Below are 24,576 nucleotides of genomic sequence, written 5' to 3' on the forward strand. Positions count from 1 at the left end.
GCCTCAGCTTTCTGCTCAGCCTGGAGGGCTTCGTGCCAGAGAAGGCAGAGCCTCTGAGGTGTGTGTGGGTTGGCTCGTTTACATGGGATCAAACCTGGACCTTATAATATGTAAAACGTGCATTCTACTGCCCAGCCATCTCCTCTGTCCTCCAGGGTCTGAGGTGAGTTTCTTCCCCTGATCACTCCCACGGGGAACTGGGTACCCAGGGACGATGGGCAGGGTGTTCCGCCTCTGCTGTCCTGGGGGTGGTCGTGAGTTACAGTCATTCTTCACACTATGAGAGCAGCTCAGTGGCTTAGAACAATGTGTGTGTGTGTGTGTGTGTGTGTGTGTGTGTGTGTGTGCATTTGAGGACCATGCCTGGGGATACTTGGTGTGAAAATGTGCTGCCAAGAACCACAGAAATGATTCTGAGGACAGAAGGGGGTTGAGAGGCTCCTAGTATTCTCCTCTGTCAGATCACACACACACACACAACACACACAACACATATGCAACACACACAACACACACTATGTACAGACAGGCACAGCTCCCAGCACAGAGCTGACTCTAGATGTTTAGGTGAGACCCCCAGTTCTAGAAGAGGCGAACACTCAGGACCACCATTTCTTACCGCCCCAGTTACACAGTGTGAGGCAGGGAGGCAGGCAAGCCATTTGACCCTGAACTTGTGTGTTGTCACTGTACGGCCACTCCATGAGGTGGGTCTCAGTGACCTTCTAGGGCTGTTTCCATGGCCCTGAACACTTTCGGCAGTTCAGGACTTGATGGATTCTGCCCATTGTGGGGAGGGCATAATATCAACTCAGGTTTTGAGCAGGGGCGGGGGGGGAGAAAGTTTTCGGGCCACACTTTGGGGGGGGGAGGGCTACTTTGGGACTACTCCCAGCTCAGTGCTTAAGGGTTGCTCCCAGTGGTGCTAGGAGACCATGTGGTGCTGGGACTCAAATCCAGGAGTCCTACATGCAAAGTATGCTGCTTTTCTGGCATCTTGAGCAGAATTTTTTTTAAAAAAGGGATAGAACTATCTAGCAGGGCTGGAGAGATACTTCAAAGGGAAAGATTTTTGTCTAGCAGGCAGCTGATCCCAGTTGGAATTTGGTCACTGGATATAATCCCCTGAGCACTGTCAGGGGTCACTCCTGAGCACAGAGCCAGGAAAAGCCCCTGAGCACTGCAGGGTGTGGCCCCAGCCCCTTTCAACAACCCCTGCCCCCCTCTCCCTGAAAAAAAAAATCACACGACATAGGAAGTCCCAGTGGACACTGCACATAGGTAGAGTACAGTTTCTTGAAAATTTCGCTTCAATGTCTGCCTAGGCCCTTGCGGTGTCATGTAATGTTTCTTGTCAAAATGGTATAAAAGAACTGTGTTGCTGTATTGGTCTCATTCTTTTCAGAAAACTTGGGCTCTTTGTGCAAATTAGTCCACAAATTTCTCCTCCTCCCTCAATTCTCTCCACAGATCGCTCCACCCCTACATGCCAAAAAAGGACGTGATCTTTGCCAAGTCACTCAAAAAGAACAAATAAGGCCCACCACCCACATCCACAAAAGGTCCTATTACACACTGATCCCCGGGCGCAGGCTGCTGGCTTGTCTGGCATTTGCATATCTAAGAGGCCCACTTAACTGACCCTCCACAGAACAAAGAAGATCAGCTTCTCTCAATTAAAAAAGAAAGAAAAGAACTCTCTCCCGCACATTCCTGTGGTGCAGCTCTCCCCTGGCGGGCTGGTAACACATCTGGTGGATTGTTCTTAGCTTCTCCAGCATTATTGCCTGGACAGTTATTTTTGAAGTGCCACTTGGTGCCAGACACGGAAGCCACAGGCCAGAAGCCCCTGCCCCTTCTCAGCCAGGGGTGTGTTTGTGTGTGCGTGTGTATGTGAGTGTGTGTGTATGTGTGCGTATGTGTGTATGAAGGGAAAAGACAGAGATGAGGCATGTGAGGGATGAGATGTGTCAGTGTATGTGTGTGAGATGAGGCATGTGTGCATGTGTGTAATGAGGCATGTATGTGTATATGTGTGTGATGAGGTATGTGTTTGTGTGTGTGTGATGAGGTATATGTTTGTGTGTGTGTGATGAGGTATGTGTTTGTGTGTGTGAGATGAGGCATATGAGTGTACGTGTGTGTCTGTAATAAGGCAAGTATGTATGTGTGTGAGATAAAGCATGTGAGTGCATATGTGTCTGTAATGAAGCATGTGTATGCGTGTGTGAGATGAGATGTGTGTGCATGTTTGTGCGTGCGTGTGTGTGCACTCATGTGTGCATGCATGTGTGTGCATTTGTGTGTGTGCATGCGTGTGCATGTGTGTGTGTGTGCATGTGCGTATGGGGGCTCCTCTGGGCTGCAGGCACTGTGTATCCCAGCCCCACCAGTGGTGAGAGCTGTTCCCATGTCAGAGCACCACTAAGTACTAGGCACTGCTAGATCCTGCAATCCCTTTCTAGGCCTCTCAGGGTCGTTACTGTCACCAGCCAGTGAGGCTCAGATGGAACAACCTGTCTTTCCTAGGCCTGTGGGGTTCTTCGAGCACCTGGGTGCCCCCTGAGTGCCACCAGGCAGGGTCACGCATGCACCAAGCTAATGATGTGCCTGGAAGAGCAGAAGCAGCTCACGGCATGTGTGGAGGGGCAGTTTCAGGAAGTTGGGGGAACCCAGCCCAGGAAGAGGGTGGGAAGATGAGCCCCATCTTCTGGGTGTGGGTCGCTAAGTGTGCGGGCTAGATTGCTAAGGACATGAAAGCGTTGGTCCTGCCTGCAAGGGTGCAATGCTTGGGAGGCTTCATCTCCAACTTGTCCAGTGTGCTCATGTCCCAGAGCCCCAGTAACTGATGGCCACCAACTCAGATGCTTAAAACATGGGAAAGAGCTCTCTTGGGGTGCTGGAGGCACCTACACTGAGGTGTGGATTGGACAGAGCTTCCTCCGGTGGCTGTCAGGAAGGATGGACGCAGGCCTCTCCTTTCCCCTAGCACTGGGGGACAGAAAATCCTTAAGATCCTTGGCGTGGATGGTTACTGTCTCTATTTCTGCGTGGCCACTTCCTGGTGGGTGAGTAGGTGCAACTCTCCTTCTCTTAAGGACACTTGTTACGTGGGGTAGGGTACAACCTACTCCAGTATGAACTCATTCTCACGAGCTGCACTGACAGAAACCCCAGAAAGGTCACATTCTGTGGATGTAGCTGGACATGAAGTGTGAAGGGACTGTAAGCTCTTTCTGAGCTGCAATACTCCTCTTCTCCCCTCCCCCAACCCCACAGCTCTGGCTCTTTCCAGTAAAGTCCAAGGAGGGCATCCAGGAGAGCTGGATGCCCAGAATCCAGGAGGGTATCACCTTCAGAAGAACCTTGGAATCTGTTGGTTTTACTAACCAAAACTACAACTTTCAGCGTTCCGGTATTGCAGGGGAGTGCGCTTTTTACATTCCATGTACATGGATTAGAAGAATCAATATTGCCAAAAGGACCATCCTACCTAAATTGTTACATAGATTCAATGTGATTCTCTTCAAAATTTCAATGACATTCTTCAAGGACTTACAACAATCACCAGTGAAGTTTGTCTGGAATCACATATCACCCCAAATGGTCAAAGCTATTAGGAGGTATAGCATTACCTGACTTGAAACTATACTGTAAACGACCTATACTTTATATACTGTACTATAGACTGACTACAAAACTATAATAATTAAAAACAGCATGGAACTGGAATAAGGATAGATTTTCTGTTCAATGGGTTAGAACTGAGAACCCAAAGACAACCCCCCGACCCCCGATCTACCATCAACGAAATTTTGACAAATGAGCAGAGTACATAAAGTGGAGTAAAGATAGCCTCTTCAACAAATGGTTAGGAAAACTGGGTAACTACATAAAAAAGAAAAAAAAAAAGCTGGATCGTTATCTCACACCTGAAACAAAAGTTAATTCAAAGTGGATCAGACCAGAATCCATAAAATTTATTGAGGAAAATATTGGCAGAATGCTTCAAGAACTGAACCTCAAAAGTATGTTCAGGGATATTATGTAATTGATAAAGACAACAGAAATAAAAATAAACAAAGGGACTACATCAAATTAAAAAGTTTCCGCTCAGCAAAAGAAACATGGGCTAAAACTGAAAGGCTCCCTACTGAACAGGAGAAAATATTTTCACTCAACACATCAGATAAAGGGTTAATATCCAAGGTATATAAAGCATTCACAAAGATCAACAGCAACTGTAGCACTGTAGCACTGTCCTCCCGTTGTTCATGGATTTGCTCGAGCGGGTCCAGTAACATCTCCATTGTGAGACTTTGCTGTTACTGTGTTTGGCATATCGAATACGTCACGGGTAGCTTGCCAGGCTTTGCCGTGTGGTCGAGATACTCTCAGTAGCTTGCCGGGCTCTCCAAGAGGGGCGGAGGAATTGAACCCAGCTCAGCTGGGTCAGCTGTGCACAAGGCAAACGCCCTACTAAAAATCTAAAAAAACCTATCCACAAATGTGGGAAAGTAAATGAATGGACATTTCTCTGAAGAAGACAGTTGGCTTAGTAGCATACGAAAAAGTGTTCACTGTCACTAAACAGGGAGATCTGAATAATATGAGAATGAGATAATATGTGACACCAGTGAAAATGGAATATATAAAAAAGATAGAGAATAAACTGTGTTGGCAGGGATGTGGTGCATAAGAAACTCTCACCCACTGCTGTTGGAAATGTCCAATTCAACCCCTATGGTAAATAGTATAGAGATTTCTCAAAAAAGTAACAGGGCTTCCAATATGACCACTTCTTGGTATCTACTCCCATCATACAAAAACACTCATGTGAAAGAACATATGCACATCATTATTAATTGCAGGACTTAGTACAATAGGTAGGATATGGAATCAATCCAGGTGTTTAGTGATGAATGAAGAGGATAATAAAGACATCTATATTCACAATGGACTACTATGCAGCTGCGAGGAATGATGAAATCATGCAATTGGCTGCAACTTGGATGGAAATCATGCTAAGAGAAATAAGTCAGAAGAAGGACAAATACTGGATGATATCACTTATCTGTGGTATATAGAATAACCTGCTAAAAGAAAGCAAGTTATCAAAGGTGGGAAAATCCTTGGCTTTAGATTACAAAAATAAAAAGGCCAGGAAAGAAGACAAATAGAGGGCGTAAGTAAGAAGAGGTGTCCAGGAGGGAACAGGGACAAGGGTCAGGAGTAGTGGACATAATGTGGTATAGAAGAACCAACAACACTCATGCATCAGGCTTCAACTACAAAAATCAAACTGAAAGATATGCCTATTAAGTAGATTGACTGGCAGTGGGAGGTTGAGGGTGGGAAGCCTCTTGAACATTGCCTAAAATATTATTTTGGACATCTTTGTAAGCACAAAGTGCCTCAATTTTTAAAAATGCTGAGCTATAGATGTCATTATACACAAACTTGGCAATTTCTGGATATGCACACACACACACATGCCCCCCTCTTCCCACTGCTTTAGGAAACCACATCTTTTAAAATTTATTTATTTATTTTATTTTGCTCTTTTGGGGTCACACTCTGTGATGCACAGGGGTTATTTCTGGCTCGTGCACTCAGCAATTACTCCTGACAGTGCTCGGGGAACCATATGGGATTCTGGAAATCGAACCCAGGTTGGTCATGTGCAAAGCAAACGCCCCACCCCCTGTGCTATCGCTCCAGCCCCAGGAAACCACATCTTAAGGGCTACTCCCAGCTCAGTACTTAGGGGTCACAGGGGTCACTCCTGGTGATGCTGAGGGGGCAGTGTGAACCCTGTCCTTCAGCATGCGAAGCCGCACTTAGAGGCATCTTCTCAGTACCAACACTTTATATTTTTAAAATTGGAATTGCTTACACTTGGGGCTAGACTGCAGTAGAAGTTTAGAGCCAGTCAAAGAAAATTCATTTATAAGATTTTCTACTTCTCCAAAAGTAGACAGAGAAGAAAGAGAACCAAGTGTCTTTGTAGTAACACAGATTCTTACTCTGGCTGAAGGACTTTGGAGAGCAAGGGTGTTCCAATTGTTCTGTGTTAGGGTCACACCTGGAAGTGCTCAGGGCTTACTCTGGGCTCTGTGCTCAGTGATCACTCCCGTGTGCTTGGGGGACCATATGCAGTGCCAAGCCTGGAGCTCAGGTCAGCTGTGTGGAAGGCAAACACGCCACATCGGCCAGCAGCAGCATTCAAACAGTACGGCCTGCATACTGCTCCAGGCCACCCATCCAACCTATTCAGAATAACATGAAGAAGATGAAGATATGCTGGAAACTCCTTTGAAATGAAATTTGGGCTCCTAATCAATGAAAAGAAACCATTCTCAGCTTTACCAACACAACCATCTTTTGCAAACCACAACACCCCAAAGGAGAGAGAGAACAAAAGGGAATGCCCTGCCACAGAGGCAGGGTGGGACGCAGGGGATGGGGGGGTGGGAGGGATACTGGGACCCGTGGTGGTAGAAAATGGCCATTGGTGGAGGGATGGGTATTTGATCATTGTATAATTGAAATCCAAGCACAAAAATTTGTAAGTCTACAACTGTACCTCATGGTGTTTCACTAATAAAAATTTTTAAAAAATGGAGTTTAACGAAAGCCTCTGAAAGTATCAAAAAAGAAACAGGATAAATCTGGAGTTAGCTGGAACTCTAGTTCGGTTCAATCATTGCCTCAGCCAATGTAGAGTGAAAAATGTTATAGCCCTTGAAAAATATGGCCATAAAATGTTCATGATTAAAAAAATAACATCAACTAGCATTATTTAATTTTAAGTGTCATTATTATTAAAATGTCTGTTTTACAGGACTGAGTCCATAATTCCTGGATGCTATTTTATTAATTTCATCTGCTCATAAATTTTATTTGGTGTGATATAAATCTGAAATATAGAAAGAAATGTATATTTGGTCTTCATCCCTGGTTCGGCCAGATTCTCTAAAAACTTCAGAATTTCCTAACTTATGAGGGCTATAAAGGTGTCTCTTGTTATGTTAATGAGGTGACTTTTGAACCCCACCTAAGGAAGGGGGCTGGTTGCCAGGAGAAGAAAACATACGATTGGAGGGTTGGAACCTTTAGTCCTACCCCCAGGACCTCCCAGGAAGGGAGAGGGGTTTAGAGATTGAGTTTAATTACCCATGCCTAGTGATTTAATCAATCACGGCCAATGTAATGACGTTTCCATAAATTCCAAAAGGATTGGGTTGAGAGAACTTCCTGTTGATAAGCATCCTGGATATTGGGGAAAGTGATGAAAGTAGGGAGAGCATAGATGCTCCAACTCCCTTTTTCCATATGTTGCTCTTTGTTTTGCTTCCATCTGGTTGCTTTGGAATTATCTCCTTTTACAATAAACAATTACTCCATTAAGTAAAAGGTTTCTTCAGTTCTGTGAGTGTCTCTAGTGAATTGATCAAACCCAAGGAAGAGTGACTGGAACATTTACTCTACCAGCAGTGCACAGTGAGAACCTGTGTTTACTACTTGCATCTGAGGTGGGGTGGGAGGTTGGCAGGATTGGGAAGTTAAGCTGTGGGGTCTGATGCCATCTCCAGGTAGAGAGTGTAGAAACTGAGTTGAACGTAGGACACCCAGTTGCGAGTTTAGTGAGCCTCTTCCCACAATGACATCGGCGACCAGAATCTTTGGAAAAGTGTTATTTTGATGTTTATATTTGATAGCTTACTTTTCATTTAATGCTCTTAATAATTATTCCTTTAGTTTAACATGTATAAACTATTTTGCTTTGTTGAATTTAAAACTTGTGTTCTGTGTACCTCCTAAGAGGTATACTGTTAGTTAATGTGCATTGGTTTGGGGGCCACATCAGCAGTGCCCAGGGTCACACCTAGATCTGTATCTAGGGGTCATGCTCGGTGGTGCTTGGGGGAACTTCTGCTGTGTTGAGATTCCAAGCGGTGTCCAGCTGCAAACACATGCTAGGTAAGTACTTAACCTTTATATGATCTCTCTGGCCCTACTATTTATATTTCAGAAAAGGAGGGAGTAAATCCCTGCATTCCTATGTGCTACTTTGCTTAGGCAACAGCAATTAATTGTGACATATTAATTCGTTTTTGGTCTGTGACTCTGAGTTGTTTGCTTTTAGTCATTGAGGAGGTTTTGCAGTTAAAGAGCCTGAAATTTTAGGGGCTACGTGTCCTGCTTAGGATGCCAGACCTGGGGAGAGGGTGAACCAGAATTGAAATTCATGTGGTGTAAATACTACACCCTTAACCACAGCCCCACACAACTACGGGGAAAGTCAGACAATTCGGTCAACACACAAAAAATCTCACCTTGCTATGCTTTCTTCCTCCTTCCTTTGTTTACTCTTGTGATGACTGAGGGTTGCCTATCAGGTTGTGGTGCTTACTGGCTGTCACAGACCTTAGTGACAGTGCAACACCATGGGCATGGGTGAGGGGAAAAGGTCCCAGAGAGTGGTGCCATCAGAACTTGTTCTTGGCACGAGTGGACAGCACTCAACATTTGAACTCAAGTCAGGAAAGTGCTTTTTGCCCCCAAGGCCCTAGCTCTGTCTGATTCAGAGTTTAAAGGGAGTCAGAGCAATAGTACAGCAGGTAAGGTGCTTGCCTGCACACAGCTGACCTGGGTTTGATCCCCAGACATCCTATATGGCTCCCTGAATCCACAAGGAGTAATCCCTGAGCACAGAGCCAAAAGTAAGCCCTGAACACAGCTATGTGTGGTCCCCTCCCTGACAAAAAAAATTCTGTGCTCTGGCTCATAGACCCCTCATAGACGTATCAGGCAGACAAGACGAGCTGAGGAAGTGGAGTGGGTAATAGGGAGTGGTAGGGGTTCTAGTCAACTGAAGAATAATCAGTCTTTGTCCAGGACAGCTGTCATTTTGCCACTTGTTCTATGTGAAAAAGCAGACTCCAATTTTTTTTTGGCTTTTTGGGTCACACCCGGCGATGAACAGGGGTTACTCCTGGCTCATGCATTCAGGAATTACTCCTGGTGGTGCTTGGGGGACCATATGGGATGCTGGGAATCGAACCTGGGTCGGCCGTGTACAAACACCCTACCCGCTGTGCTAACACTCCAGCTCCAAGCAGACACTAATTTACCCTACAGAAATCCTTATTTATATGTTGATATGGGGGCTTCAACTGGCAGTATGTGTGTGTGGGGAGGCAGTATTCCTGGGATGGTACTTGGGGGACCATGCAATGCCAGTCAGTGAACTCAGGGCTGCCACAGACAAAGGATGTGCTCAGCCCTTTGAGCCATCCCCCTCACCCCTGAAATTTTTATTTTTCTAAGGGTAAAATTATTCGGAGGGTGCCGGGAATCAAACTCAGGTCCTCCCACATGGAAGGCATAGGCTCTACTAATGAACTACGACTCCAGCCTCTACAGGGGAAATCTTTTGCTTTTAAAAATATTCTTTTATCGGGCTGGAGCGATAGCTCAGTGGGTGGGGTGTTTGCCTTGCACGCGGCCCACACGGGTTCGATTCCCAGCATCCCATATGGTCCCCTGAGCACCGCCAGGAGTGATTCCTGAGTGCAGAGCCAGGAGTGGCCCCTGTGCATTGCCAGGTGTGACCCTCCCAAAAAACAAATCTAAAAATATTCCTTTAGCCAGACCCAGCTGTGTGGCTCAATAGTACAGCCCATGCACTGCATGTGTGATGTTCTGTGTTTGATCCCTGACCTCGCAGTAACATTTTTGTCTCCTGAGCCAGACAAACTCTATCTGTGGGCCACAATCAGCTCTGAGTGATATCAGTCTTGATCTGCAGCTCAGCGGCAGCCTGAGCACTAAGACTCAATTTCCTGTAGTAGTTTTCTTCTTGCTTTGAGTTATTGCTCTTCCATCATTTTAATGTGTTAAGCACGTTTCAAAGCCAGACACTAGACTCCCCTGGCACGGATGCAAACCCCTCTTGCAGGAGTCCAGTGCCAGTGACGGGGAACACCGTTATTTCCTAAAGAGAGGTGCACGGCCCACTTGCACATGCATATTTTAATATGTACGCAAATCACCCAGGACAGACTGTTAGAGCACAGGCACTGTTTCTGCACATCTGGGAAGAGCCCTGAAGACTGTGCCTCCAATCAGCTCCCCACTGATGTGGATGCATTTGTCCGGGGACCACAACTTGATTAGGAAGGACCTGAGCTAGAGAATTCCTGGTCTCAGGTCTGAGAAAGTTCCTAAGCTGCAGCCTCCCAGTCAGAGGTGCCTCTGTACCTGCTCTTGGCTTCCCAGAGGTGAGTAAGGTCCTCTAGCCTCGGACCCCACCACCACCACGCCTAATCTCCTGCCACATTCCTCTCCACATCCTAATTTATCTAGAGGTTTAGTCTAGCTGAGATCACTCATAAAGAATTTTATCTACGTCTTTGTTCTGAGCTGGCACCCAGCAGGCCGTCTCTCCTGCTCATCACCCTCTTCCTGTCTGGCGTGCGTATCTCTATCTAAGGAATTTCTGTCTGCGTCCCTTTGTGTCTCCGCACTGTGCCCAGACTGCCAGAGCTCGTATGGGCAGCCAGCTAAGAGTGAGCAGGGACCCCAGTGTGGGACTCACCTGGAGGAACTCTAGACTCCACCTAATACTAGTCTTTGTACAAGACGTCCCTCCGTGCTTCCATGCCACACCTGTAGATCAGGGGTGTTACCTGGGCTCAGTGGATGCCAAGAAGCTGGAGCCTGTTCACTGGAGGGGGTCCCTCCCATTCCCAATTCCCTTTCTAAAAAGCAAGTTGACTGATTTACTTTAAGAATCTCAGGTGGTGGGGCTGGAGAGATAGCACAGCAGGTAGGAAATTTGCCTTGCACGCGGCTGACCAGGGTTTGATTCCCAGCATCCTATATGGTCCCCTGAGCACCGCCAGGAGTAATTCCTGAGTGCCAAGCCAGGAGTGACCCCTGTGCATCTCCGGGTGTGACCCAAAAAAAAAAAGAATCTTAGGTGGTGCAAAGGAATGAAACTGTTGCACTATCTCATGTGCAACAGTTAACTAAAAATAATTAGGGACTAGAGAGATAGTGGAGGGGCTAAGCTGTTTGCCTTACATGCAGCTGACCCTGGTTTGATACCTGAGCACAGAGCCAGAAATAAGCCGGAAGCACTGTCTTGTGTGCATTTAACCGTCCAACACCAAGCTGCCCTGAAAAAGTGTTAACTCAAAATGGATCAAAGACTTAAAATCATAAAATGTATGGAAGACACAAAACATAATAAACTAGTCTGTGATAATACTCACCTCACTGGTATCTATGGAAATCCAATGGCAAGGACAACAAAAGTGAAGATAAACAAATGAGATTACAACAAACTAAACTTTCTTCATTGTGAAAGCTTAACTATCATTAAAACAAAAAAAAAATCTAATAAATTGCAGAAAATATTTGCATACCAATCATAGACACAAGGCTAATATCAAAGACAATGTAACATGCTCAAAAACTCAGCAACGACAAAAATTCCATCAAAAAATATGGAGAAGAACTGAAAAGACTTTCATACATAGGATCTTCAGGTTCGATCCCTGGAACTGCCAGGAATGACTCCCCTCCCCACTCCCATCAAAAAAGAAAAAAAAAAGCAAAAGTTCAACATCACTTATTTTCTAGGAAATGTTAATTCAAACAATGGGATATCACCTCACACTGCTGAGAATGGCCCAAATCAAGAAGCCCCAAAAATGACAAGTGCTAGTGAGAATGTAGAAGAAAAACCTCATTTACTGATGGTGGGAATTAAACCGGTTCAACTTTAGACAACATGATGGAGCTATCTCAAGGAGTTAAAATGGACCTACCATATGATTCAGCAAGCCCACTCCTAGTCTACTATCCCAAGGACACAAAACACTAACTCAAAAAGATACATGCACACACACACCTAAATTCACTGAAGCACTGTTTACAATCACCAAGATCTGGCCACAACCCAAGCATGCAACAACCAATGAGTGGGTGAATAAAACGTGTGGCTGGGGCTGGAGAGATAGTACAGGAGGTGAGGCATTTACCTTGTGTGTGGCTGTGTTGGCCAGGACCCTGGCTCAGATCCCTGGCACCACAAATGTCTTCCTGCTCACAGCCAGGGGTCACTCCTGAGCACGGAGCCAGGAATGCACCACTGGCTATGGCTTAGAAACCTAAAACACGACCAAGAAATGGTATATATGCATCATGGGATAGTCCTCAGCTGTTATAAAAGGTGACATCTTCCCTTTTGCCACAACATTGATAGAAGTGGAGAGGATCGTGCGAAGTGAGATTGCAGGGAGGGAGAAAGACAAATGCTGGTGATAGCACTCTAGCTGGGATGTCAAATCACAGAGCAAGGGAACAATGTCCAACACAAGAGTCAGCCCTGAGACTAGCCAGAGACGCGAGGCTTCCAGGGACTAGTGGGCAGAATGGGTCGATTTGACTGTGGAGGAATGGGGTACTCTGGTAGTGGATGTGGTTGTAACACTGCACCCCTAAAATTCCTTAACGCTCTTAGTACTTTTGTAAACAAATGTTGCCTCAAAAAAATAACAAAAGGCGGAGGAGGCCAGGCAAGCACCAGGATCCCCATTCAGTGGCACCTTTAATGAGCCGGGGCTACCGTCTTGAAACTGTTGTCTTGGAGTTTGTGTTTTGCAAGTGACCTCGGAGGCTCTGAGGAGTGTGGGCCAGCACTTAGCATCTCAGCTCTCCCATGAGAACGCTGGGTCCTGTACTCTCCTGCCACAGAGATTCTTGGCACCCCCTTGCCGTCTCTCCTGGTTCCCCTCTCTCCTCTGCTCACCTGCATCTGTGGGGCCAGGGCAGCGGTCCCCACCCAGCAGAGTCTTGAGTGCTGCCTCGTGGACAGGGGCACAGGGTGGACACCTGAGAGAGATGGATCCTATCCTAGTATCTACCCAGCCCGCTGCGCTGGATACCATTGCTGGGGCCCTTGGAACTGCAGACATGGGCAGATGCTTCAGACCTGCGTCTCAGGCAGCACCCCAAACCTCTGGGATCAGAAGCTTGGTCGGGGTTTCAGCAAGCCCTCCAGGACTAGAGCAATAGTTCAGTAGGCTTGAGCCCTGGCACCCCATATGGTCACTTGAGTCCTGCCAGGAGTGATCCTTGAGCACAGAGCCAGGAGTAAATCCTGAGCATTGCCAGGTGTGGCCAATCACCACCGCGCCTCCTCCTCAAAACCCCAAACAACAATAATAAAAGCAAAAACATCACATAAAAACAAACCAAAAACCATTCCCTGCCAAATCCTCCAGGGGATTCTGATGCACCCAGGTGTTTAGAACTGCTACAGGAGTGCTAGAGTTTGCTTTCTTTTAAAACCACAAACTAGGGACTGGAGCGATAGCACAGCGGGTAGGGCTTCGGGTAGGGCGTTTGCCTTGCACGTAGCCGACCCAGGTTCAATTCCCAGCATCCCATATGGTTGCCCCGAGCACCGCCAGGAGTAATTGCTGAGTGCAGAGCAAGGAGTAACCCCTGTGCATCGTCGGGTGTGACCCAAAAAGTGCAAAAATAAATAAATAAATAAATAAAATAAAACCACTGACTATAGGAATTTGACATCTTACTTGAGGCTTCCTTGAAGAGCAGGTCAAAGTTGCTGAAGAAGAGAGGAAGAGCTCAGGGGCTTAGAACACATACTCAGCCAGAGTGGTCACGGGATCCACCCCCAGGACTGCCCTATGTGCCAAACAGGATCCTGACGGCTTTGCTGCCTGCCACCCCCAGGGAGATAATCAGCGTCTGGCTGTACTTCAGCCAGGGGTGTGAGGGCACCACAAAGTGGTAAGACCCCGCTGTCACAGCAACTGAAGATGTGTGTGAGCATCCCAGCCAGGGAGAGTGAGCCTTGGTGAGCACTGCACGGCCCCGAGAGCCCCAGTCACAGCTTGGGCACCTCAATTCAGAGTGTGCTCCCCGGTGAGCACATGTACAAACACCACAGCCCTGGGAGAGCACTATGGCGAAGTGAGAACCCCCGACTTCACAGTCAGGTGTGTGTGCGACTCCTGGTCATCACACTAACATCTGCAACAAAGGGAAAGGGTGGGCAGGGAAAAGAAAAAGTAATTTCATTATATTTTATTAATTAAAAAAATATTTGGGGCCAACCTGGCTGTGCTCAGGGGTTACTCATGGGTCTGTGTTCAGAGGCCACTCCTGTCAAGGTGCAGGGGATCACAGGCAGTGCTGGGGATAGAATCTGGGTGGGCTGCATGCAAGGCACGTGCCTTATCTACAGTACCATCTCTCAGACTCTCAAATAAACCTATTTTAGAAAAAAAAGGGAGGGGTGGACTTCTGTCCTCTTTTCACATATTAGGTCATTTCATGATTCATGGTCACAGTTCTTTTGCCCATAATCCAGATGACTGGGTCCGTCCTTCCTTCCTTCCTTCCTTCCTTCCTTCCTTCCTTCCTTCCTTCCTTCCTTTCTTCCTTCGTTCCTTCCTTCCTTCCTTCTTCCCTCCCTCCCTCTCCCTCCCTCCTCCTTCCCTCCTTCCCTCCCGCCCTCCCGGTTCTGCACTCAGGGCCTGCAAGGAGAGTGTACTACCCACTGCACTATCACTCAGCCCCTTCTATTAGCAGGTGATGAAAACGAGAACCAGAGTACTGATCTAAGTACTCGCAGTTAGTGAATGGCAGAGCTAAAACTTGAAGTCTCTCTGACTCCAGAGCTCAGGCATTTCTCTGCCTGTTCTCACTCCATCTCTCACATGTCAAGTCCCCCTCCCCCACCCCCAGCTTGTTGATTCTGGGGGCCAGTGCATGGTTCGCTGCTCACCCTTGCATGTGCTACGTGGCATTGAGTCCCTCCCAAGCCCCCCCTCCCCCGCGCCATGCAGCGGGCTGCTGAGTGGCTCTCCTGGAAGTGTTCCTGGCAGTTACTCATTTCACTGCACATGTGGCTCTGGTGATGTTTCTCTTGAATGGCGCTGCTCCAGCAGATGGTTTCGGCTGAAGGAATGGACTGTGTGCCCCTTTTCAAGGGCCTTCATTTCCAGCTTCCTGCACCTGGTTCTGTGTTTATTTCAGAGCAATGAGGTTAAGGCAAGAGGGAGAGGACCTCCATGCAGAGAAGTACAAGCAAACTGCTCTCTGATTAGCTAATCTCCTCTTAGGATTGGAGAACGCTTGTGAACTTTTCATCTAATGTGATTTCCGTCATTACCTGTCATCTAGCGCTCTGCAGACTAACTCTTTGGGGCCCTGTGAGGTCAGGCTGATACTTGGACTGGTTAGTACCAGGTGCCTTAATAGACGGAGATCTCCGTCCGGCCCAGCAGGCGGGTAATGAGATGACCGATGCTCAGTGGATGTTGGATGTAGGATGTCGGGAGGTCCTATCCATCTACTTCGGAGGGATAATCTGAGTGCTTGGCTTTGCTTCAAGGTCGGGACTTGGAGATAGTCTCCTATCTGTTCCAAGCTGCAGGCCGATAAGGAGAGGCAGCTGCAAGTTGAATGTCCACGAGTGGCTTATTAGTGACCAGTGCAGACAGGAGAAATCACTGGGAAGAGTCTACTCTCTCGGGGCAAGTTTGGTTACAGAATGCCAACCCGAGCCATCCTACTGGGGCAGGTGGATACCTTGGAGGTATCTGATCTTGCAGGTGGTAAAGCAGGGACCCGGAGGAGAGGGGGAAACCTGAGTGTCTCGCCCTGGTAATGGGGCACTTTCTACTCAAACAGGCTCTAAAGGCAGAGCTGGTGTGCAGGGCCCGGGCTCCCTGCTGAAAGGTTGCAGCTGCACAGAAAGAATCCGAGCTCAGCTACACGTGGCCAGGCTTCTGGGCTCCTCCCTGATGGGGCTTTGACAAGGCCACTGCTGGGCACTGGGGTCTCATCTGCGATGGTGGCCAGGACTCAGCAAAGACAGTGGCCTCTTGGAATTTAGTCTCTTTATCGGCCCCACCCCACACCACCCCATGGGCTGTTCTTTCTTCCTTTTTTTTTTTTTAAATTTTGGGTCATACCCAACTATGCTCAGGGATCACTCCTGGCCAGGCACACGGAACCACGGATGGGGACAGGGATTGAACCTGAGTTGGCTGTGTGAAAGGCAAGCGCCTGCCTGCTGTACTATCTCTCCAGCTCCCACCCCAGTGCTCTTGGGTTTGAGCCATCCCTCCTATTAGCTGAAAACACACAATGGTTCAGGTCCAAGCTTCTCAGGGGGACATTGGAGGACCCATGTGACCTGGCCCCACCCACCTTTACCTCTCGTTCCTCTGCCCTCTGGGTCTCTCACACAGCTATTGCTTTACCCCTCCCCTACTGCTCTGTGAACCCCAGCCCTGCTCTAGACCCTTTTCCTGGATGTCTTTCTCCTGAGTGTCCAGGTGGGTAAGTTTTACTTTTTCATCAAGGCAAAGCCTGAGTGAAATCTTCCCTAATCAGCCAGGACACCCCCAGTCAAGTGCTTATCATCCAGTACCAAGACTGTTTATTCCGAGGGACTGTCTTAAGCCTTAACCACATTGTTATAACGCGATAAACAGTTGGAGAGATTGCGGGGGGGGGGGGGGGGGGAAGGGGCGAGGGAGAGGATGGAAGAATAGAGAAACGTCAGGCACTGCCGATGAGTCAGATGCTCGACCTCGATGCTTCCTTCCCAAATACACAGGGAACACGCTTGGCTCTGTTAAGCCCATTTTCTTTTCCTTATTTTTGGGGGGAGATGGGGCCTTGGGCCATAACCTGGTGCTGAGAACTTCTCCTAGATCTGTCCTTGGGGGGAGGTAGGGGGCAGGAGGGTGGGGGCGTGTTATTAATTCCAGCAAGAGGTGATCTATGAGGTGCTGAGAATTGCCCCGGGGTTGGGCAGTATGCTGCAAGTGCCTTAACCTTGGTACTATCTCTCTGAGCCTACATTATCCCTATTTTCAAGCCACGAGGCCGAGGAAGGAGGCTTTCAGAGACTTTTCCCAAAGCATGACCATCCTGATGGCAGTTAGGCAGGGCTTCTGTAAAGTTCCGTCCAGACTCTTCCCTGTGGCTGGGGTAGGGCAGAAAGCGGGCGCAGGGGCTGGAGGCGATAGGCAGGGAGTTTGCCTTGCACGCGGCCTGACCCGGTTCAATTCCCAGCATTCCATACGGTCCCCCAAGCACGACCAGGAGTAATTCCTGAGTGCATAAACCAATAAACCAGGAGTAACCCCTGTGCATCGCTGGATGTGACCCAAACAGCAAAAAAAAAAAAAAAAAAAAAAAAAAAAAAAAGGAAGTAAGAAAGAAAGAAAGAAAGTGCAGACAGGGAGAGGGGCCTGTCGCAGGCTCTCTGAAGCTGCTGGCCTGCTCCTTGCTTTCTGCCTGCAGACCCCAGCCTGCCCCATGGAACCGCTGCGTGCTCAGGTCTGCTGACTCGCCCTGATTTCCAGGGTGCCATCCTCAGACGTCAGTCCCCAGTTGGAACTTGGAAACCTGAGGCCTCGACAACACCCCTGGCCAGGGCTGCTGCCCACCGGAGGTTTGGGGAGGGAGAAGTGTGTCCTTTCCCACCTCTGTCATTGGCCTGCCCTGCAGCACACACACTGGGCTCTTGTACAGCCAGGAAACAGCCCTGGAAAGTCATCCCATGCCCGCCCTGAGTGGCTCCATGGAAGGATCTGGCAAACTTTGCAGTGCTCTGTGAGCTTATACCAGCAGTGTGGACCTTTTATGGGGCAAGGGGCTCACTTAAAGGGGACTGCGGCCTGCCAACTCCTTTCCCCTCCTGAAGGCCTGCAAGTTCTTTTGGGGACTCCTGGTTCCTGCTGCAAGGCCTGGGGATCAACCCAGTCTTGGGAAGGAGGAAGCAAGGCCTAAAGAATCACCCTGACCTAGGAGGGAGCCACCAGCACTGGAGGTGCCTGTGGGGTTCACCTGCCAGCACTGCCACCCCTCTCTGATTCCGGCTCAGGACCCAGCACCCTTGCCCTGCCTGCTTCCTGGTGATGGAATCTTAGTGCTCCCACAGCCTCCGGCAACCCATACCCCATTCCAGTTCCCCTGAACTGGCTATCTGCAGTCTGGGATGTAGACAGTGAAGAATTAAGGCAGATGTACTGGCAAAATGCAACTGAACTCCTAGACTGAGTCACAACTCTGCAGCTTATCAGAGGGTGTGGGGCAAATGTATAAAGGGTTTCTGGGTGTGGGGCGTGACTGTGATGAGTCTTATACATGGATAGCGACAGAGAGCCAACTCCCTGTTCATTCATTATACTCCTACAAGTCAATGATTAAATCACTGGAAGGAGAGGGGAGGGAGGAATGGAGGAGGGAGTGAAGGAGGAAGGAAAGCAAGGAGGGATAAAGGGAGGGGAGAAAGGAAGGAAAAGGATGAAGGAAGGAGGGAGGGAGGAAAGAAGGTGGAGGAGGCTAAAAGGATCATCTGTCAGGGGCTGACCACCACTCTAAGGGTTGCGCCTGGGAAGTTGGGCTTGCCAAGCAACTGCCCAGGTAGGAGAAAAGTCCCTGGTAGTAGGGGATCCGGGGGCTGGAGTGATAGCACAGCGAGTAGGGCGAGTAGGGCGTTCGTCTTACACGCGGGCGACCCGGGCTCGATTCCCAGCATCCCATATGGTCCTCCAAGCACCACCAGGAGTAATTCCTGAGTGCATGAGCCAGGAGTAATCATTGTGCAACACCGGGTGACCCAAAAAGCAAAAAAAAAAAAAAAAAAAAAAAAAAGAAGGGGATCCAGGGCTTTTGAATCTGAACCCTTTTCCTATGACCAGCCTCACAGTGTGGGTCTGGGGAATTGGGAGATCAGGACTGTGGGCTTAGAGGGGTGGGGGTGGAATGGGAGTGGGGGACGGTGGAGAGCTGCAGTGATGCCAGCTAGTCTGACAGGAGTAGGGAGCCCGGGAGTGTGTGCATGGCCAGGCTCGCCACTAGATGGCACTCAAAGAATAACCTTCCCCCCCAGTATTCACCATTCTAGGTGCAAAATTTATGCATTTCAAAACAACTGTTAAAGTGCATGAAGAATGAAGAAAGCCGCGGTTTAAAATTCATACACTTGAGGGCTAGAGCAATAGCTTGGCGGGTAGGGCACTTGCCTTGCACGTAGCCGACCTGGGTTCCATCCCTTATGCCCCACCCATATGGTCCCTAGAGCCCCACCAGGAATAAGCCCTGAGTACAGCAGAGTCAGGAGTAATCCCCGAGCACCACTGGGTGTGGCCCCACACCAAAACAAACCAAAAAATCATAATTCAAATTGGTCTTGTCCACGACCATTTTTCAAGAGTTGACACCCTTGGCACTTCTAGGATACTCAGTGTGGTAGAGCGTGCCCCTCTAACCCGACCTGCCCCAAGCACCAACTGGCCCCTGCCCTCAGGCCTGTGCAGGGCGGTACTAAAGTTTCTCAGCCTTAGCGGGAGGTTTTGCTCATTGGGTGAGGTAGCTAAATGCCCTCCAAAGATGCCTACGCTCTCCTCTCAGAACCTGAGAGCGTGTTAACTTGCAAACGGGGCTTCTTCCTCCCAGACCCAAAGAAACGCATGTCCGTCACTGTGTGCCCGATGAAGCATCTCCCCAACTGCTCCTTGAGGCACAGACTCGAGATTTCGAATTCACAGTGCTGTACACCCCATCTTCCAGCCCTGACTGCTCCTCACTGCACCCCAACTCCCACACCCAGAGCCCCTGGCACTTCTGCAGCGTTTCCCTCTGCACCCCAACACCCTCGTATCCAGATGGCAGGTCTCCTTCCTTCCCCATCTGCAGAAGTCAAAACCCCCGTCTCCTAGTCAGGCCAGCCTCTACTTCCCCCTGCATCCTGAGATGCCTCTGTTGCTCCCTTCTACTGAGCAAATGTGCACTTACCAAGATTCCTAAGGAGACGAATGAACTGCCCAAGTAGGGAACACACAGAAGAAACGGCATTGGGGTAAGGGGAGAAGGCTGAAACTAGAGTCTTGCATATAGGCGGGCAACGGGAAGGGTCTTGTGTCCCTCCCACATTCCCAGGATGACCAGGCTCCCACAGTCTCCAGAAGGGCCCGCTGGACCTGGGCTCTGTTTGGGGAGTGGCGTGGTCACTGCAGATGCCCACCCAGCCACAGCACACCCTGGCTGGCTCTGTTCTTTCTGCCAAATTTTTGGGGAATATTCTCTTGAATAAGCAACCAGTGCCTGGTTTCAGTCTCTGCCTCTGGGGAGAGAAGAGAAAAACAGCCCCTGACTCCAGCCAGCCCTTCCGCAAAGACTCACCTGCAAGATACATCCACTGCGTCCCACACTTTGGACTTGGAGGCTCAGAACCACAACTCTCGTGTCGCTGCTAACATGATTGTGCTTCCTTGGTTTATCGGGGGTCCTTTCCTCCCTGCCTTGCCCGCTCTCCCTGCCCCATATTACACACACACACACACACACACACACACACACACACACACACACAGAGGGGCGGGTGGGGGAGAAATCCTATTTTGGAATTCATGCTGATGTTGATTTAAATGCCCACATGGCAAAGCCTGGCAAGTTCCCTGCGATGTATTCAATATGCCAAACACAGTAACAAGTCTCAAAATGGAGATGTTACTGGGCCCGCTCGAGCAAATCCATGAACAATGGGAGGACAATGACAGTGACAGTGACAGTTGATTTAAATGCTCTGAATCTGATTTAGCTTCTTCTCTCTGGGCTTATTTGCATTGGACCTCGCTTTATGTTGATTGGGTTCTTCGCAGGTGCTCTCTGTGAATCAGCCATCCATAGGCGCTTCTTACATAGAAAGCTGACCCTGACAGTTGAGGCTATTTTCTAACTTTCCCTCCAACTTTCAGTCACCTGGAGGTCTGGTCACGTTCGAGCTGTGCTTGGAGACCAGGCTGCTGCTGCTGTCATGGGACAGACCATGAAAGACGCCTCCCTTTCCAGGCAGAGGAATGGGAACACTGCTGGAAGGGTGGGGGGTCCCGGGGGGCCAGTTCAGCACAGAGCCATCACGTGCTCACACTTACCTGGGCTGATCTCGAACAGGTGCTTCCCTGGGTCCTCGGGGCCAGGAACAAGCTCGGTCACTTGGGTCCCTTGTAGAGAAATAAATCCCTGGAATGGATGGAAACACACGCGTGAGAGGGGCAGGAAAAGCCTCCTGTGGTCCAGACTCCTGGGGTGATACCAGTGGTGGGTGGGCGCCCATGCTACGGCCCCCTACAGCAGAGACCAGGCACAGCTAAGCCCTGGCCGGGGCTACCGCCTGCCATGTGGCTGCAGGATCCCTGCCCACAAGCAGTGCCAGGAACCCCTGGAGCTAGCATCCCTTCTGGAGGTGCCAGCTGGGACTGGGCAGGAAGCCTCCCAGTGTTCAGGTGCTCCCTGGTCCAAAGCTGCTTTTCTGGTGCAGGAGTTTCAGAGCATTAGGGGAGAAGGCTGACAAATCAGGTGCCTGGACTGGCATTTTCTTTATAACTGTCCGGAGGCGGGCAGAGAGGAAGGAGGAACTCATCTGTGGGGGAAATTTTTGTTGTTGTTTTTTGGTCACACCCAGCAATACTCAGGGGTTACTCTTTTTTTTTTTTGGCTCTTTGGGTCACACCTGGCGATGCACCAGGGTTACTCCTGGCTCTGCACTCAGAAATTACCCCTGGTGGTGCTCAGGGGACCATATGGGATGCTGGGAATTGAACCCTGGTTGGCCTCGTGCAAGGGAAACCCCCTACCTGCTGTGCTATTGCTCCGGCCCCTCAGGGGTTACTCTTGGCTTGGCACTCAGGAAATACTCCTGGCAGTGCTCAGGGGGACCATATAAGATGTCAGGGATCGAACTCGGGCTGGTGGCATGCAAGGCAAACACTACCTTGTGTAATATCACTCCAGCTCTCATTTTGTTCCTTTGAAAACAACTGTTATGGGGCTGGAGTGATAGCACAATGGGTGGGGCGTTTGCCCGGCATGTGGCTGACTCGGGTTCCCATATGGTCCCCCGAGCACTGCCAGGAGTAATTCTTGAGTGCATAGCCAGAGTAACCCCTATGCATCGCTGGGTGTGATCCCTCAAAAAAACTGTTATGGGGGGGCGCTAATCCAAGTGATGCTCAGGGGCGACCAGGGCCAAATGGGACATGGGGTATGAGAGTCGCACCTGGACATCACACCCCCTGGACATGTGCTCACCACTGAGAGCACATTCCAGCCCTGAGGTTTCCTCACTTTACCTGCTAAGTGGGAGGGAGTCAGCTGCCATGTGGGCAGTCCCCAGCGTGGGTCCTGCTGTGCACAGCTTGTAACTGATGCAGGAAGAGAATATGGGACATAGGGGCATGTGGGCTGAGTTTCATGGGTGTGTGACCTCCTGAAAACAAATCACTTAATTTCTCGGATCCTCACTTTTCCCCATCTGTACAATGGATCAGTGACTTTTTCTTCTCAGGGTCTTCTGTACCAAGATGTCACATTTTAGATGCTTTTAGGTGAGGGCTTCTTAAACATTTCTCACTAGTGACCTTGTTAGTTTTACCTGAGAAATTTTCATACTACCCTGGTTATATATATATGCCAAACACAGTAACAACAAGTCTCACGATGGAGATGTTACTGGGCCCGCTTGAGTAAATCAATGAACAACAGGAGGATAGTGCTACACACACACACACACACACACACACACACACACACACATACACAAAGCTATATATAAAAGACTTCTGGTTCATGCGCTCCGGAATTACTCCTGGTGATGCTCGGGGGACCATATGGGATGCTGGGAATCGAACCCGGGTCGGCTGTGTGCAAGGCAAATGCCCTACCCTCTGTGCTATCGTTCCAGCTCCCTACACACAAAGAAATTTATTTTAAAACATTTAAAAGTTACGCCAGATGGGGTAGTGACCCGTAGCTTAAGGAGCAAGGCTCTGGATGAGAAGGTATTATCCCCCTGGCCTCTCCCTCCATCCTAGGCAGGGCTGACTCTGCCCCCTTCTCTGTTATTCATCTCTGCTGAGGCCTTTCCTCACTGCCTTATGCTCCTATTTGCTTTAAACTCAAATCCTGCGTGGCTCTGACCACAGGTTTTGGGTTCTGTCTGAGGGAAATGCATTTTTTTATTGAATCACTGTGAGATAGTTATAAAGTGTTTATGTTTGAGTTTCAAGCATTCGTTGATCAAACACCCATCCCTCCACCAGTGCACATTCTCCACCACCAATGTCCCCAGTATAGCCCCCTTTCCAACCCTCCCCCTGCCTCTATGGCAAACAATTTCCCCCATACTCTCTCTACTTTTGGGCATTATGGTTTGCAATACAGATACTGAGAGGTTATCACGTTTGGTCCTTTATCTTTCAGCACACATCTCCCACCCCGAACGATTCCTCCAACTATCATTGTCTTATAATGATCCCTTCTCTATTCCAGCTGCCTTCTCCCCCAGCTCATCAGACAGGCTTCCAACTATGGAACAATCTTCCTGGTCCTTGCTTCTACTGTCTTTGGGTGTTAGTCTCATATTATGTTATTTTATATTCCACAAATGAGTGCAGTCCTTCTATGTCTGTCCCTCTCTCTCTGACTCATTTCACTTAGCATGATACTCTCCATGTCCATCCACTTATACACAAATTTCATGACTTCATCTCTTCTAACAGTTGCACAGTATTCCATTGTGTAGATGTACCAAAGTTTCTTTAACCAGTTGTCTGTTCTCAGGGCTCAAATCCTGGCTCAGCTTGTTTGAAAGTGTGACCACATGCAAGTTGCTTAACTTCTCTGTGCTAACTCCTGAATATTCTTATCTGTGAGACAGGAGTAGTACCACAACTTTGCTGGGCTAGTGGGATGATATTTTTACGACTGAGAGTCCTTACAGCAGTGCCCAGCAAACAGAAAAAGCGGCGTGTTGCTAAGTCAATCACAGCTTGGACTGTGGGTGATGGGACAGACCCTCTGTACCTGCACCTGCCCATGTGAGGTGCAAGATCACGGGCTTTATCCGTGTCCCTCCAGCCCTCCCTTCCCCCCTCAGAACTTCTCCCCAACTCCCTCTTCTTGCTTCATTTCCTCCAGGGACCCTGGAGCCTCCCCGTGGCTGCTGGAGTCTGGGGCTGCCAGGACCCAGGGCAATGCCGCCTCTCTTGAAGCACGAAAAGACAGAAGAATGTCTTGACTCCCCAGATATTTGCTTTGGAGAAATTGTAGCAATAAACTAGAGAACCACCTGGTAATCACTATAACCAAATTAACGGTTACTTTCTTGCTAAGGAACCTGGGCCGACTGGGAATAAATTAGGACCGCTCAGCCCCAGGATTGGGAACTGTGCTCATTAGAGGGTGTAATGGGGATCCATCACTGGCTAAAAGGATGCCTTTCTGGTGTTTGCTGTTTCAGTAACTCTCTCTGTTGTTCTCAGCACTTTACATGTTTCCCTCTCTATAACTTTGTATCTGTCTTCAATACAACAGGAGTAGAACTACTGTCACTGGCCTTTCTTTCTCATCCAGCTAAGTGGAAAAGCAAGTATAGTCACTATTAATGGAATTGTACTTCAGTCTTAGTTATTTTTCTAAATAATTGGTGCAAGTCTTCCTAAAGACTCG

The 24,576-nt window shown here is 48.8% G+C and overlaps 1 protein-coding gene across 5 annotated transcripts in view; it reads right to left on the reverse strand.

The window, feature by feature from the left end:
• ARHGAP22 (Rho GTPase activating protein 22) overlaps positions 1 to 24,576 on the reverse strand; it is a 202,612-nt gene that overhangs the window by 84,795 nt on the left and 93,241 nt on the right. For all 5 annotated transcript variants that reach the window (XM_056130395.1, XM_056130394.1, XM_056130391.1 and 2 more), the window contains one exon: positions 21,003 to 21,090. In XM_056130395.1, the coding sequence (XP_055986370.1) occupies positions 21,003 to 21,090 (88 nt within the window). The remainder of the gene's footprint in view (positions 1 to 21,002; positions 21,091 to 24,576) is intronic.

This window comes from Sorex fumeus, unplaced genomic scaffold (genome assembly GCF_029834395.1).
Source record: "Sorex fumeus unplaced genomic scaffold, SorFum_2.1 ptg000078l, whole genome shotgun sequence".
Lineage (NCBI taxonomy): Eukaryota > Metazoa > Chordata > Mammalia > Eulipotyphla > Soricidae > Sorex > Sorex fumeus.